At 47.3% G+C, this 16,501-nt stretch overlaps 1 protein-coding gene across 1 annotated transcript in view; it reads left to right on the plus strand.

Moving 5' to 3' along the window:
- MYO15A (myosin XVA) overlaps positions 1 to 16,501 on the plus strand; it is a gene marked incomplete at its 5' end in the record, with an annotated part of 42,098 nt that overhangs the window by 24,666 nt on the left and 931 nt on the right. Inside the window, 25 exons of the mRNA XM_083372460.1 lie at positions 14 to 122; positions 739 to 850; positions 1,109 to 1,230; positions 1,644 to 1,703; positions 2,272 to 2,347; positions 3,151 to 3,266; positions 3,576 to 3,694; positions 3,843 to 3,984; positions 4,195 to 4,306; positions 6,280 to 6,485; positions 6,989 to 7,125; positions 7,798 to 7,864; positions 7,988 to 8,060; positions 8,780 to 8,853; positions 9,300 to 9,382; positions 9,913 to 10,043; positions 11,706 to 11,800; positions 12,120 to 12,197; positions 12,471 to 12,567; positions 13,186 to 13,346; positions 13,704 to 13,828; positions 14,018 to 14,172; positions 14,859 to 14,992; positions 15,627 to 15,767; positions 16,377 to 16,391. Of these exons, the coding sequence (XP_083228586.1) occupies positions 14 to 122; positions 739 to 850; positions 1,109 to 1,230; positions 1,644 to 1,703; positions 2,272 to 2,347; positions 3,151 to 3,266; positions 3,576 to 3,694; positions 3,843 to 3,984; positions 4,195 to 4,306; positions 6,280 to 6,485; positions 6,989 to 7,125; positions 7,798 to 7,864; positions 7,988 to 8,060; positions 8,780 to 8,853; positions 9,300 to 9,382; positions 9,913 to 10,043; positions 11,706 to 11,800; positions 12,120 to 12,197; positions 12,471 to 12,567; positions 13,186 to 13,346; positions 13,704 to 13,828; positions 14,018 to 14,172; positions 14,859 to 14,992; positions 15,627 to 15,767; positions 16,377 to 16,391 (2,740 nt within the window). The remainder of the gene's footprint in view (positions 1 to 13; positions 123 to 738; positions 851 to 1,108; positions 1,231 to 1,643; positions 1,704 to 2,271; positions 2,348 to 3,150; positions 3,267 to 3,575; positions 3,695 to 3,842; positions 3,985 to 4,194; positions 4,307 to 6,279; positions 6,486 to 6,988; positions 7,126 to 7,797; positions 7,865 to 7,987; positions 8,061 to 8,779; positions 8,854 to 9,299; positions 9,383 to 9,912; positions 10,044 to 11,705; positions 11,801 to 12,119; positions 12,198 to 12,470; positions 12,568 to 13,185; positions 13,347 to 13,703; positions 13,829 to 14,017; positions 14,173 to 14,858; positions 14,993 to 15,626; positions 15,768 to 16,376; positions 16,392 to 16,501) is intronic.

Genomic DNA, 16,501 nt, shown 5'->3' on the forward strand with positions numbered 1-16,501 from the left:
CCTGTCTTTTCAGGAAGGAAGGGGGGAAGGTCTTTGTGAAGAAAATGGATCCCCACGAAGAAGCCTTGATGATCCTGAAGAGACAGATGGCACCCAGGAGGCTACCTGTGCAACCCCTTCAGGTAGGGCCAGACCACATGCCTAGCAGACCCACTTCCTGGAGGGCCCTCCCCCCCCCCCCAGCAGTATTGGCTTTCCCAGGCACTGCTCGGTGGGTGTTCTGCTGATGGGGAAATTGAGGCCGGGGAGAGAGAAAACCCTGACACCAGCAGAGACCATTTCATGAACCAGGAATAAACGTGGAGCACCTTAAGGAGCGGGCAGCCAAAACTCTATTAAGCCAAAAATGTGGAACTGATAGCTGCTCTTTGAGCCTCTTGCTGTTCCTTCCATGTTTTTTTCCTTTTGCTGCCTCTGCTTGCTTGCTGACTCTTTGGGCCACTGAAAAAGGAGCTTTAAGAAGGAGAAATTGGAGCATTTCCTTGGGGCAGCTCTGCCAAGTGATGCCAGAGGGAGCAAACAAAGGAGAAATGTTAGTGTGGAGATTGGATCCCCTAGAATAAGGATGGGCACTCGAAAAGCATCTTGGCCAAAGACCCCTGAAACCTAGGGCTGGCCCCAATACAGGTGGTTCTCTAAGAAGGCGAGGTCTACATGTGGCCAGGTAACCAGGGTGAGCATCTGCAAAGGACCAGGCTGGATCCTCTTTGGGTAACGTGTGAAATGGCTTCGTTGCAGGCTACCCAAGAACCAGCACCAAGAGAGATCATCGCGATGGTGAGACCGGTGGCTAGTGCCAAGGTAGCCGAGCCCGTTCCCATGGCTCAGCCTGTGCCTGATGCTTCTCCAGGTGAGCAGTTATCCACGTCTCTCCCTCAGCTGGATTCCTGGCCTGCAAGAACCAACTTTTTCCTTGGTGAAGTATCTCCATCTACCACACCAGCCTCCATTTTGTTTCCCCTCCCGCACTAGGATGATCAGAGCCATGAACTTCAGATATTGTGATGGTGCCGACTGCTTTTCCCAGGGCAGGCTGTACCTTCCTGCCCCTGGGTACTTTTTCCCTTTAGGAAGATGAGAAAGAACAGTTGGATTTTCTTCCATCCAGCTCCCATCTCGCGAGAGTTGACATTGGAGGATGAGACGGTCCAGACGAAACTTTACTGTCGAGGCAGCGAGAAGTTTTATGGGTACCACAATGTCTCCTGGAAGATCTATCTGAGGAAAGAGGCAGGTCTTTAGGGACCCTCTCTCGGTTTCCCTCTTCTGATTGGGGCGGGGGGACAAGGGAAACATGGCCACGCTTTAGAAAACAGGGCAGAAGAAGCGTCTGTTGGTTGCTTCTCATACTGGAATTCAGGGCAGTCAAAGAAAGTGCCCAACATACATCTAACACTGGAAGTCATCATGGCAGAGGATGAGGAGAAGAGGTAGAGAGATCTACGAATGCCTAGCAGGCATCGATAGGTAGATCAAGCCTCCATATTCTGTAGCACTTTACCTTTGGGCGGCAGACAAATATTTTAGAAAAATATTCTACTACAAATGGTAAACAAGATGCTGGGCTGGATAGAGCCTTTGGGTGTAGCCCCCCCACCCCACCCCAAATCACAATGTCCCCAAATCTTCCTCTTCCCTTGCAGGTTTTTTATCCAAAGGAGACTCTCAGCAGCCCTCTTCTGCTAGATCTCCTTTTTCGGCAGGTAGGTGATCTCCTGATGTGCCTCTAACCATTGCTCCCTTGAGAAGGTGCACGCCAAGTTACCTTGGACCTCAGATTCCTCCCTGGGCAGGTTATTAAGGGTGATTTTTTTTCTTTAGTGTGATGCAATGCTATTGCGCTCTATTATTTTGGGGTTTATTTATTAAACTTTCTATGTCACCCAGACAGCTGAGGTCTGCTGACAGTTTATAATCGGATAGAAACTCCCAATGAAATGTTTTCCATAAATAAAATTGTGTTGACTTCTTGGTGTTATCCAAGTTGGGTGGTTTTCCCACAAATGTTTCATTACCGGTCTAGGGGAGTTCCTCCAGGCATGGGGCAGTGTGGTTTAACCACAGTCCAAGAAAGACTGACAACAATTTTTACTTCTCCGTGCGCTGATAATAAAAACTGCGGAAAACCATCAAGCTCAGAAAACACTAACAGCGAAACAGTTCAGCCTGGAGCTGCTCATATTCTCTACACTTGAAATCAAATATTTGCTGTGAAGGCCTTTCTGAGGTTCAACTAGGACTTCTTCTCATCTTGTCTGGGTCACTTTGCAGATCTTCAACGATACTCTGTCGGATGCCTGCATTCGTCTCACCGAAGAGGAGAAGCTGCACATGAAAACTCTTTTTGGTAAACACCTTTGAGAGGAAGGGAGGGTGGAAGATCTTCAGATGTTACCACATTGGGTTAGAAAAGCATCCCAAACCTACTAGTGGCTGGAGCATCTTCTCTGCACTTACTGATGTCTCTAGGTGTCTCTAGAAGCCAGCGGTATTGAACAGAGCCACAGTGGAGGCATTGTGCTCAAGAGTCCTACGGGAATAGGGCGGTATATAAATTTAAATAATAAATAAATAAATAAATAATAAGAGCAGTCTACTTCTGGGCACCGGTGGCCAAAAGAGAATAATAATGCGGCTCTCATTGTCCTCCTTGCTGGGTTCTTATTTCCAAAAATACTAGGCTGGCCATTGTGTGTGTGTGGGTGGGGTGTGTGTGGGTGGAAATTCTTCTCTCTGCAAAAATGCTGGATATATAGTTGTGGTGGAATATAGTCTGGATTCCCATCAGGGAGGGGCAGCATTCCAGAGGACCGAGGGACAGCCACGTTTAGAGAGTTTGTGTGAGAGAAAGAGGGTGAAGACAGCTCCTCCTCAATAGTTCCCAGGGTATATCCAGTTTGCTTTCGTTCAGCCAGATTCTGTTTCTAAGTGAGGCACACACACACAAAGGAAACTCCTTAGAAGTCACTCTGTGTGTCTTTTTTGGTCTTTTGGAGACTGATGGTGCCTGCTGGTTGAACATTTAGCTTTAAGTCTTAAGCTTTTTAACCCATAAACTTTTAAAAGAAATCAGAACGAGACAGGAGTTGGGTGCTAGTTTTTCCCTAATCAGAAACCTTCCGAGAACGCCGGTGTGGTTTCTCCCTGCAGCGGAAAACAAGCTGGACTCCTTCAGCCCAGTGGCTGATGAAAGCGTCAAGAAGGAAATTATACGCGTGGCCCGAGAGAATTGGGAGGTGTACTTCTCCCGCCTTTTTCCTGCTACGGTAAGAGAATTTCCCCCCGGTCCACACAATCCTGAGAGGAACTTAAACCAGGCTGTGGTCGAACCAGTCAAGAGGGCTCCTCTTTCAGCTCAGTAATTTTGAACGGTCACTAAACAAATGGTTTTAAGTTCAAGGGCTACCTGGATTGAAATCTCACACTGTTGTTATATTTTAAAAGCAGCTCCCATTTCAGTGGTGTGAACCCAGAATCCCATCAGAAAGCTCTCCTTCTGGCTTGCTTAAAGCGGCAGCTTTCCTTTCCTTGGGCGCTGGGCCCAGCCTTGCCAACTTTCCTCTCTTCCCCTTCAGGGCAGCGTCGGCACCGGGGTGCAAATCTTGGCCGTCTCTGACTCGGGGATTAAACTCCTGCGACTGGTCAAAGGGACCAACCTCCCCGGAGAGCAGGTCCGGGTGCTGCGAGGCTACAGGTAAGTAAGGCCAGGGCACACCTGTCCAGAGGAGAAATAATATAATAACATGGTTGGAAGGGACCTCGGAGGTCTTCCAGACCAACCCCCTGCAGTTAGCAACTAACCAAAGAACCCTTTGCCCTCTCCACACCCCATCCACTCCCAGTTACGGTGAGCTCCTGTTTGTCACCATGCCCTCAAAGAACATGCTGGAATTCAACCTGGTCCATGAGAAGCTCATCCTCTTCTCCCCCAAAGCTGTCCAGGTAAAGGCCTTGATCGACCACTTCATCATGGAGCTCAAGAAGGTAAGACCTTACCTTGCGGGGGGGGGGGGAGGGGAGGAATTTGGTTGGGGAAGGGAGCTGAAAGGAAGGACAGGTGGAGGCCAATATCTCACAGCCCCAAATGCATTCAGAGGCCTTCCTTCTTTTGCAGGGATGATTGGCCAGCTGGACAGCTTTGCTTGGTCCAGCATTTTGAAGCAGACACTTGTGGCTCTTTTTTCTCTGATTTAGGACTCACAATATATGGTTGCCATTAAGAACCACATCACTAACGCTGAAAGCCTTCTGAGTTTTCACAAGGGAGACATCATTTGCCTGCAACCGATGGAGGGTCTGGAACCAGGTGAGAAACATAACAGGAGAAAAAAAATAATGAAAATGTAATGCAGCAGCAGCAGCAGCACGATAACAACAACACCACCAAGAATAATATTTAGACCAGAGTTAGCATTTTTTTTGTCTATCCCAAGTTCTTGAGAAGGACTCAATAGGTAGAGCAAAATGCCAAATCCAGTCTAAGCATCTGGCTGGCTGTGTGATCATGTTGCAGATGTATGTGCGGGGCGGAGAAAGCATTACTGTGGTTTAATCTTTGCAGACACAAGGATTAGCCAGTTTCCCAAGATGATCAGTTCTATTCACGTCTCAAATATTCCCCTTTGCTGAGTGCTGGAAAAATCCACCCCCACCACTCAGGGTTGAGCCCACCCACCCCCCTTTTTCCTCAAAAGAGGCACAGGTGTCCAACAGATGCAGGTGAGCGCTTGTTGAATTAATCACCATTCAAAATGTTGAGACATGTGTCCTCAGATGCCACCCAGTCCTTGCATTGATATTCACGGCCCAGATGCTCCAATTCTTCTGATGTTCTTGAACATCATTTATAAATGTGGGCCTCCTGATGAACAAAGCTCATGTCTAATGCACGAGTACCGGAGGGGATTCTGAAGGACAGTTAGCCCGTTTCTGAATGTCAAACAGTCTTGAACTGAAACTTGGGTAACAACCGGAGCGCCACAAGTGGCAAACAAGCATTCTTTGCTCCTTTTAACTTCACATTTGGCCATCATCCTGGCCTTGCTATTTGCAAATGTGATTCTTTCCCAGAACCATCAGGGTGAAAAAGGAGTTTGCACACTGAGCCATCTTGTCAGTTAACAGACCATGAAAGGACATTCCAGATTTGCCAATATGCTATTGACCCGAACACCCTCCAGCTTGGAAGGGATGCTAAATAAATGAATTCAAGAGCGCCTGTGAAGGCAGAGCATAAAGAATTAATGCAATTCTCCTCTAATGCATAAAAGGAGACCCTGGAGATGGAGGGGAAATGAAACTTTGCTGCAAAAGGAATCAATCAGAGAAGACTTTAAAAAGAAATTGAAAACATTTTCGGGGGGGAAATAATCTTAATAACAGCCCATTCATACAGATGCCACGGAAAGCCATTAGCAAAGGAGCATTTATGCAGCAAAATAGTAAATTGGAAAGACAGGAGAGAAGAGAAGATACAAAAGATTTTAATGGAAATAGAGATGAAAGAGGGAGAATTAATGAGATCTCCAGGAAGGGAAACAATGTTTTACAGCAGACTAAACTTTTATAACGCTGTCTGTCTGCGTTCACGATAAGAGAAAATGGAAATAAAAGTGACTTTTGCAAAAAGAAGGGATGCAAAGTTGAGCATCATCACCGTGAATGCAAAACGGGTGGGATTAAAATTGAAACTGAAGTTGGATTACTATGGGCCTGAGTTGGCCGCTCTGCATGGAAGCGTTCTTGGGGTCCTTCTGATGCCCTTGTGCTTCTCCAACCTACAGACCACTATTATGGCTGCGTGGTGAGGAAGAAAGTGATCCTCCTGGAAGAGGTCAAAAAAGGCACCCTGGATTTTGGTGGGTGCCTTTGGTGTGGTGTGCAACACTCTGCCCTGCTCTGCTCTCTTCCAGATGATTCTTCTTCAAGCATCTTCCACCTTTCAATTGCATGCTGGTTTGGAGGGTTTTTTCCCCTTGAGCAAACTCAGTCCTTGGTTGGAAATATTTAGAAATTCCTAGGTTCCAAGTAGACCTAATCAACAATGTCCTGGAGCAGGAATGGCAACTATGTCCCCTTTTAGGACCCAGAATTCTGGAGTTGAAGTCCACAGGTCTTAACGTTGCCAAGGCTGGGCACCCCGTCCTAGACTGAGGAAAGGGGGGTCGAACCGATTGGCCAGACCTCTCTGAAACTTCTCCCTTGGGGGAAGGTGGTCGGAAGGCCCTCAAGAGGGAGGAGCTCTTTGGCTGTCCTAAGGATCTCTCATTTCTGGGATAGGTTGGAAGTTTGGTGCCATCTTCGGGAAGTCGGGACTCTTCCCTTCCAGCTGCGTCCAACCGGTGGCAGCCCCAGATTTCATGCAGCTGCCCACGGAGAAGAAGGAGGACCCCCACAACAAGCAGGCCAAGGTGGCTGGTCCAGCCTCGGTGGCCGTGGCCGTGGCATCAGCAGCTGTGGCTCAGGAGCTGGACAGGAAGGTTGAGGCAAGTCATTTGTGGAGGTGTGGATGTCCTCGTGTGGCAGGAGGCAGGATTCAAGAGGCAGGAGGCAGGAACAGGCATATGGGTCCCGTTGTTCCTTGGTTGAATGGTTGGTTTATGTCCTGGAACAGGACTATCTGAGTCCTGGAGCCGACTGCTTTCATCCAAATGCCTGGCACGTCAAAACAGTAATGAGTGATTCAAGCTCTCAGATTGATTTGGTTATTACTGTTTTTATCTGCAAAGCTTTGGAGAGAGAAAATGGGGAACTCATGGCTGGGGATAAAAAATATGGACTTTTTTCATTGAGTCAAAGAGGGATCCATACCTGACTAGTGGTCTCATCTCTGCAGCCATTATAAGTGTGGGGGATTTCACCCAACGTGCCCAAAGAACCCATTTCCACAACAGTCCTCTACCCATGTATTAGTTGCATCTTGGAAGATTGGCAGAGATGCTTCACTGGAAACCGTTATGGGTCACTTTCGCTCTCTCCTCTCCAACAGGTTTCCCCAGTGGCCGAGGAATACTTGGAGAGCTGGGAAGAATTTAAGAGCCCCCCAGAGATCAGGCCCCAAGGAGGCCCCTTCACCATGCTGGAGTTCGCCAAGAAGCATTTCCGAGAAGGGCAGAAGACAAAGCCGTGAGTGATGGCAGAGAGGGAAATGTGTTGCAGAAATAGCAACTGATTGAAAGAAGCAGCTGAAGGGGGGAGAACGAAGCAATTCCACGAGGCCACCATCTCCCACGTTACGTCTTGGAGCACCCCATATTTATGAAACCCCTGATATTATTTGGGGGGCCCTGGGAGGTCCCAGATGAAAGTCAAGAGAAGAAGCAGGAGAAGCGGGCAAGGTGAAAGAAAGAGAGGACCTTTCAAAACCAGAAATAATTTAATTTAATTTAATTTAATAATTTTATTTGTATACCGCCCTTCTCCCGAAGGACTCAGGGCGGTGAGCAGGGCAAACATATAAAAATACAAAATACAAAAATTAAAAAAGAATTAAACGAGATGCCCAAGTTACAACAATAGATTAAAATACATTTAAAACAACAATAAAATCCAAACCCATCCCCCATCAGGCCAGGCCGGCTTGTTCGAACAAATAAGTCTTCAGATCGCGTCAGTTTTGATCCCAGGAGCGTACCGATATAACAAATATCTGAAGTGTTTACCAGGGAACGAGAAAAGGGATTTTTATTTATTTCAGGTCAAAGCTTTGATGATGGGCATCCTACAGTTGGAATCCTCTCTGACTCCCAACACACATAGCATTCCTATTTTATTTTTTTATCGACTTTATGATTTCAGGGAGAAGCAGAAATCGAAGAAGGGTGTTGAATCTACAACTGTGGCGGATATTCTGAAATACACCAAGGTAACCATGATGGTTTCCTTCAGGGAAATTTCACTTATTTGCACATGTGGCTTCCTCCAACAAGTGTGTTTCCCATACTCAGCCGATCATCTCACTTTTTTTTTCCCCTTCCTGGCTTTCCAGTGTCCCATCCAGGAGTCTCTCATTGGATTCACCAACAGCAGCCTGAACAAAATAGCAGCAGAATCCTTCCAGGGTGAGTCCCTCTTTCGTAACCAGGTGCCCGCCCCTCCTAGGAGGACATCGGCACCATGAATTCAGACTGATGAAAGATAGGTGAAGAGTTCTGAGGCCAGAGTTTTGTGGTTGTTGGATTTCAGTAAAAATGTACCGTTTCTTTTTCTCTCGTCAGCTGCCCAAAGTCAGTTCTACAAGCTTGGCAACCGAGACTGTTTTGGCTTATGATAGCAGCTCGAGCTATCCAAGTCCTGGAACCGGTTGCTTTCATCCAGATGCCTTGCACATCAAAACAGTAATGAGTGACTCAAGTTCTATTTGGTTGTGGCTATTGTTTTCATCTGCAAAGCTTTGGAGGAAAAAAAAAACCTGGTTCCAGCACTGTTCCAGAGATCAGCAGTCTTGGGAAAATCTCCCATCTCTTCTCCAGCACATCCAGGCTTGGAGAAGTCAGCCAACGCTCCTTGGCTGCTTCCCTGCTGAGTGGATTTCTGGTGCAAATTAGGAAAATGAGCTCATTCTGTAACTATTGTAAAGCTGCACAATCTTCATTAATGTTCCTCCATAATGCCAGTCATGCAGCAGGATGGGCAGACAACAATGGGCTGGTTACTCACGCCAAGTCAAAGCAATAAGCTGGATTATGATGATGTATGAACCCAACCAAGGCATGGGTGGTTGAAGAGACAATCCCCAATTGACAGGGGTGTGGGTGTGTTTCTTTTGTGTCCCCCCCAGCTGTGATGAAGTTCATGGGTGACCTTCCACTCAAAGGACAGTCTGAGCTGGATGTGGTCTATGCCTTGTTGAAGGTAATCTGCTTTCCAGCGTTGGATTGCATCAAACCTTGTGGAGCAGGGGATGGACGTGCTCCAGGTTTTGACGGTGTGCTTTTTTCAGTCGAGGGGGTGCAGTTGAAAGGTGAAGGTACTTTAAGTCAAGTCAAGTCTAGCTGTAATTCTTCAGAGTTTTCTGAATCCGATATTTTGCTGCCAAATTTGTGTAGCTTTCTGTTTTGGGGAGTTTGGGATCCTGCAAAAATGGGAGTTAGGGAGCTCAGTGTCAACCAAGGGTAGTCCACCCCTTCTGTAGAGGAGGCTTTCTGGATCCTATGTGGTCTCGGGGCCCTTGCTGGCCAAGCCTTTCCAGGTGAGAAGGTCTTTGGGAAAATCAGTGGTTGATCAATTATGAGAGAAAGAGAGAGAGAGAGAGAGAATATATTCCTTCCTCCCATGCTCTCTTCCTGCTTCTTCTCCAGCTGTGTGGTGACCACAAGGTCATCCGGGATGAAGTTTTTTGCCAGATCCTCAAACAGATCACAGACAACATCAGCAGCAAGACGTAAGACAATCCTTTAATCTTTCATGCTTCCAGTAGTCCGGTGTTCCCCTCCCTAGAGTCCTCCAGGTGAGTCGTATTTCAACTCTCCTAGCAGCCAGGCCTGCTGGCTCAGGAATATGGGAGTTGGAGTAGCACTTATCCCATATTGGAGCAAGCTGCAGTAGATAACAGTAAAGTGTGGACACGCCTTCTTCATTTAACTCATCTTTAGCCCTTGAACAGTCAAGGGACGGAGGAGAATACTTCTCAGCCCAAAGGGGTTGGGAGACAGAGCTGTTTCGGGGAAAGCTTCCCCAGTTGGGGTTTCTCAGGAGGAAGAAGGAGACCTTCTCCGCTTGGATGGAAGGCAGAAATGCAGCCTGCTAATGTTCCAAGCCAGTGGCTGGTGCCAGGGAGCCTCTGGGTTAGCTCTGCGGTCCCAAGAGAGACCAGGAGAACCACTGCCTGAGTCAGTCCTGCTCCTACCTCTAGCTCTGAGTAGACCCTCCCCAAGACCCAGCTGAACTTTCACATTGGCGCCTTTGACCTAGGGACAGCTGCCCCAAAGGATGGCGGCTTCTGTACATCCTGAGTGCCTACTATAGATGCTCCGAGGTCTTCAAGCCCTACCTTCTCCAGTTCCTCCAGGAGGTCTCCGCCCGCCCTGGTTTGCGTTTCCAAGGTGAGCTGCTGGAACTTTCCACAAAAAGACACACAATGTGGCCCAACATTATTTCAACTCGGACCTGTCCTAGGCTGCATTAATAGAGGGATAGAATCCAGATCACGTGCAGTGTTAATACCGCTTTATAAGGCCTTGGTAGGACCACATTTGGAATACGGCATCCAATTTTGGTCACCACAATATAAAAAAGATGTTGAGACTTTAGAAGGCACGCAGAGAAGAGCATGATGATTAAGGGGGCTGGAGGCTAAAACATATGAAGAACGGTTGTTGTCTAGTTTAATGAAAAGAAGGACTAGGGGTGACATGATAGCAGTTTTCCAATATTTGAGGGGCTGCCACCAAGAAGAAGGGAGGTCAACCTCTTCTCCAAAGCACCTGAAGGCAGGACAAGAAGCAACGGATGGAAACTCATCAAGGAAAGAAGCAGGCTGGAACTAAGGAGAAATTTCCTGACTGTTAGAATAATTAACCAGTGGAACAGCTTGCCTTCAGAAGTTGTGCCTCAACACTGGAAGCTTTCGAGAAAAGACTGGACAACCGTTTGATATACTGTAGGGTTTCCTGCCTGAGCAGGGGGTTGGACTAGAAGACCTCCAAGGTCCCGTCCAACTCTGTTATTCTGTTAACCCATTTTGGATATAGTACAAGTGGATGACCCTGTTGGGATGGCAGATCAGCAAGCTAGGGGTTTCAGTTTGGCTTCACATTTGTACCTTGAGACCCATATCCACTGATTTGCACATATGTTCATTTTTTAACTTTTTAAAAATTTGAAAAACAGCTGCTAATGACAAAAGGGAATGTATTGAGGAGATCCGGGGTGGGTGGGTAGGCGGTGTTGTCCCCTGGCCCTCTGTACAGCCAATTCTACAATCTCCAGTTTCAAAGGATCAAACGGGAGTCTTGTAGGGTTGGGTTTTATCATTTGTAATAACCCCTCTCTGGGGTTATTTAAAAAAACACAAAACATATTTGCATTAACAATAGTGGAAGTCTCTCCTTCTTTTGTCCACGTAAAACATTGCCCTCCTGGGGGATGTAAACTGAATTAAATGCTTCAATTCCTAGGACAAAGCAGGTGTTAAAATCTAGCTGTTACAGGAAGAAAACTGACAGGGCTTAAGCCAAAATTTATCAATCAAACGCACTTGCTCTCCAATCGCTAAAACGTGGAAATGAATCCTTCTGCTCTGTCTACTGCTGGAAGAAAGCCTGTTGGGTCACATCGCCACCCAGGGCTATTTTCTCATTAAACTCTCTCCAGTGGGATAGAGGTGATTGGCAAAGATGGATCACTCCTAGCCTGACTTCCAGCTGGGCGATGATTTCGGCCCATTAGCACCTCTTTTCGGTTGGAGAGCAATGTTGCTATTATGGGAGAAAATCTGGAACTTGGGAGGTGTCAACCATGGAAGAAGGTTGGCAGATGAATTCAGCAGGAAGATCGCCACCCACCCGGTCCTGCTTTTCAGGGCTCAGTAGCCTGTCCCAGTCTTAAGTTCAGCAGAGGATAGCAAACGTGGGCAGACAGGTCCACCTAGCTTGGAGTGAGAAGAGTTAATCCCAAGAGTGGGATCCCTCCATGGGCAATTGGGAACGTTCCACCTCTTCTTCAGGGTGTTCACCTCTCTGCTTCTCTTCCTGACCCTCCAACAGGCATCGCCAAGGCCTGCGAGCAGAATTTGCAGAAGACTTTCAAGTTTGGGGGCCGCTGTGAGTTTCCTAGTGCTGTGGAGCTCCAAGCCTTGGTGGTGAGTCCTTGATCAGAGAGAGAGAGAGAGAGAGAGAGAGAGAGAGAGAGGGAGGGAGGGAGGGAGGGAGGAAGGAAGGAAGGAAGGAAGGAAGGAAGGAAGGAAGGAAGGAAGGAAGGAAGGAAGGAAGGAAGGAAGGAAGGAAGGAATCCCATCAATTGGGAAGGGGTCACCTAGAGAGGGATGATGGCTTTGCTGCAGGCTGAAAGAGACGGGCAAGTAAGGTGCCTCCACAGCACCCACTTCCCCTGTTTATCTCCCTAATAATTTTGCTTTCCACCATGCTGTTCCTCCTCCTCCTCCTCCTCCTCTTCCAAAGGCTGGAAGAAGTTCAAAGCGCCAGCTATTTCTCCTCCCAGGAGGGATCGAAAGGCACCTCAAAATCAAGACTTGCTCGGTGAGTGCCAAGGAACAGCCTCCCTTCCCTGATCGCGGCTGACCTAATGGAACCAGAAAAAAAGGGGGACTGTTCATAAACTAAACTCCAAAGGTCTCAGGTGCTTTTCGACATTTCTTCTTACAGCCTCCTCTACTAATACATGGACTGAACATTCATTTGTCTGGCAGAAAGTTGGCCGTAGTTCCGAAATTTGCACCTTCCACAGCTTGACTGGTTGCTAGGCCTTTGCAGGTCTCCTGGGTGCAACTTCTTCTCCACTCGTTTTTCTAGGTGGCCCAGGATGTCATAGAAGAGATGTGCTTCGAAATGGGCCTGCACCAGCTGGAAGCCTTCAGAGAATACATCATCTTTGCTGTCTCCAATAAAAGTGAGCTGATGAGGCTGGGAGGGAGATAATTTCCCTTATCCAGGCATTCAGAAATAATCACCTTCCTTTCTGTGGGCTGCATTGTTTAGATGTCCAGCTGCATCCATGCTACAAAGCCATCCAGCATCTCATAATTACTTGCAAGTTTTTCTTATGCCCCTAATACTGGGGGTGGGGTGGGTGGAGGAAGGGGGGTTGCATGCTTCTCCATCCAAAAAACTGCTCCACCCATATCTATGTATATTTCCCAGGAAAATTGATAAAAATGATTAATGTGATGGTTAAACCAGTGTAAAACCAACAGATGGTGAGCCCAGAGTCTCATTCTTGGTTGGGTGCCGCAGAGTCCATTCCTCGGCACTATTGATGAGTTTTTGCCCATTTGTGTAATCCACCTTAATATCCATATCTGGGGACCACAATGATTTAAAGCCAAGGGATGCGGCTCCCTTCCTCTTGGTTTAAGCGGGATGTTTCTTCACCAGATACTTGGTCTTGTGTGTGGAGTTGCAGAGGACCAGCTGGCCCATCCATTGGCAAAGGGCAGCTTCTTACTTTGGGCCACCCAGTTGTGTAGGTTGCTTCCAAAAACTGACTCTCTCCACTTCCACATCCCAGATCAGAACGTCCGACCTTTGGACCGGCGGGAGTACATCCTCGATGTCGCCATGGAAATGGAGAATGTGGACAGCAGCTACATGTTCTGGTACCGGCGTGTGATTTGGGCCCAGCCTCTGAAATTCGACAATGAACTTTACGTCACCATGCATTACAACCAGGTGAACTCCTTTAAGGAAATGTTGAGAGGAAAAATGCAAGATTTGGCTCTCTTTGGGGAAGATTTGAGCACCCTTTCTTAACTTCACCTTGTTTCATTAGTTAAACTATACTACCCGCGTTGAAATGCAGTAAAATACCAAAGCATCCTACTAATACAATACAATAATGCAAAGCCAAAGGGCATCAAAAGACTTCAAAAGACATTGAGCAGCTTGTATTGCAAAACACAGCCTCTTTTCCAAGTGGGACAAGCTTCACCTTTTTTGACACCCCCACGGAACTCACCGGGAGGGTCTCAGATTGAGTTGGAGCTGCTTCCTGGCAGTTACAATGTCAGCGGTGTCTGTCTCTCGCAGGTGCTACCTGACTATCTGAAAGGTCTCTTCAACATCTTGTCTTCTGCAAAACCGAGTGATCAACAGTTCCAGCAAATCTCCAAATTGGCTGCTTTGCAGCTCTGGGTGAAGGGCCTGGCAATTTTGTAGGTGCCTTTGGAATATGGTGGTGTTTGGGCAAGGCTAATGCCGCAGGCAAGAGCCGAGTGGGCAGAGGCTGGGTGGGATGGTCCCCGCTTTCTGGGCGTGAGGCTTGGAGGAGAGGAGGCTTGGTGGAGCACTTCCCTTTAGGTCCTCATGCCTGTTTCCTCAGCTGTCTGTGGCTTCTCACCTAGTCCTTCTGCTTCTCCTCCCAGAAGGGAAATTCAGGATTACATTCCACCCCAGTTCTACCATTTGCAGAAGGCTCAGGCGTGGCTGGACATGGTGGCCCCCTTCATGCACCAAGCACAAGCCTTGAGCACCCACCAGGCTCGGGCCCAATTCTTAGGTAAGGCCTTTTCCTTCCAAAGGGAGGGAGGAAGGGAGGGCAGAGCAGCCAGCCTCCTGGGATTAAGCTGCAAGGATGCCGGTTGGCCAAAAGAAATGCCTGCTGTGTAAATCAGCGCCTGTGTTTCAAGAGTTCTCTGGGAGTTGCCAATCTCCTGGATCCTCTGGCAGTTCCATAATGTAAACACCCAAGTAGGGTTGGATGAGGGTCAGGTGAGAAAGAGCCCTGCTTAACTCTTGCAATTATTTTGGAAAGCAGTGGCCAGAGGCTCCCAGGCGGCAACTTATGGAAGAAATAATTATCTTCTACAAGGAACATCAAAAGCATGGGTGTGACGTTCACTCACTAAGAAATTCTTGAAGTCTTATTCATGACTTAAGGCAGGGATAACCAACCTTGGCCACTTGAAGTCTTGTGGATTTCAACTCCCAGCCATCAAGTCCACAAGTCTTCGAGTGGCCAAGACTGGACATTCCTGATTTAAGAGATGCAATCCTCTAGCAGTTTTAATTTCTTCTAAATGAGTAACCCTCACATCACAGGGTTGTGAATTCCCCAGGTTTGCAGGGAAGAGCTCTCCACAACCACCTTCTTCTTGGGTCCTGTTCTTCACATACAAGGAACTCTGTGACCTCCTGTTTTAGGTCCCCTTCTTTGAACTAATGGCTGGCCTCCACCCATTGCAGGGCTCCTGAGCGCCTTCCCCATGTTTGGGTCTTCATTCTTCTACATCCAGAGTTGCAGCAACAACACCATCATTTCGCCCTGTATCCTGGCCGTGAACCAGAATGGTCTGCATTTTCTCCACAAGGAAACTCACGTGGGTGTTGCCGGTTTGTTCCTTTGACCCCTCCCTCAAGAGGATTTCTTCTGCTCAATCACTTGCTCGCTTTCTGCTAAGGAAAGGAAGCTTGGATTTCATGCCACTCCTGGGGGAAACCTTGCAAGTGACTTGCCAACAGATGATCCCACAGGATAATAAAAATGATGGATTCTTCACTGCAAAATATACGGGATCTCATCTGCAATGGGAACAAAGCTCCCATTGAACAAGCCAGGAACAAAATTGATCATTACTACATTACAGTGTGCAAGTAGACAAGCACACACACCCAATCACATTCACACAGTGTATGTACTAAAAAGGAAGAAAGAACAGAGAGGAGGAGTCCTCCAGGATCAACCGGGCAGAAGGAATTTGGAGATTCCAAAGAGCTGTTTTGTGTTAGACCCTCTGCAGGAACGTTCTTGACTTCATGCAAGACGTGAATGAGATGGACATGAATGTCACTTGGCTGCATCCAGGATGTGTGGGGTCATACAGCAGCTCGGGGCCTGAGCTTCTCTGGTTCTTAGCCACAGGGGTCAGGGAGGGTCTGGTGGGGAGACAGAAATGATCTTGTGGTTTAGCTTGCTTGCTCTTCTTCTAAACGTTTTCTCCTCTGCTGTTCTAGGAACCCATTGTGACATTCTCTCTGAAGGAGATCCACTCTACTCGCACCCAGAGACCTTCGGCCGGATCCAGCTACCCCTATGTGGAGATTATGCTGGGAGACTTGATGTCTCACAGGATCACACAGCTGCAGCTTAAACAGGTATAGCAGAGGAAATGCAGGACCCAGGACAGCCCCACAATTTCTCCCCTGCAGGACCTGGTCAAGGAGGTGGTTTATGGATTTGAGGCTGTCATTCAAATAAAAAAAAAAGTTAAAGAATTGCTTCTCAGGGAAATTGTTGAGGAAACTAGAGGGGTTTTCTTAAGACTTAAGCTGGCTTTTGTGCACAGCCCCATAAATGTGTAGTGAAAAGTTTGGGTGCTCTTTCTCAGACAAAGCAGTTGTCAAATTTTAAGCCAGGCACAAAACAAAAGAAAAAAGTCTGACGACAAGTAAAATGAGGAAGATTTATTCACTCCACATAATAACTAAATAAAAGAATAAGACGAGAATGATGCAAACCATTATTTAAATCGATCCCTAGATTTGGTTTGATTTTTCAGGCAGAATTCTTGTTTTCTTTTTAATTTAGACTTCCTTAAGAATATCTGGCAAGTTTTTTCAGAATATTGGCTCCATGATATGTTAAAGACGTATTTTGACTTTGTTGGAAATATGTTGAAACTCTGTGAAGTAAGCTTAACTCATCTCCCTCCTCTCTGTCTCTTTCTGTCTCCTTACCTGTCTCCTTCCATTGGCTTTGTGAAGCTAAACCTTCAGATGGTAGGTGTTTTCCTCATAATAATACTGATAAGGTATTTGGGTGCAATTTTTGAAGTTGTCTCACCCGTTTTTTTTGCTGTCCTGACACCCTCCCCCCCATCTGCCAAGTC

This window comes from Vipera ursinii, assembly GCF_947247035.1.
Source record: "Vipera ursinii genome assembly, chromosome: 13".
NCBI classification, from domain to species: Eukaryota; Metazoa; Chordata; class Lepidosauria; order Squamata; family Viperidae; genus Vipera; species Vipera ursinii.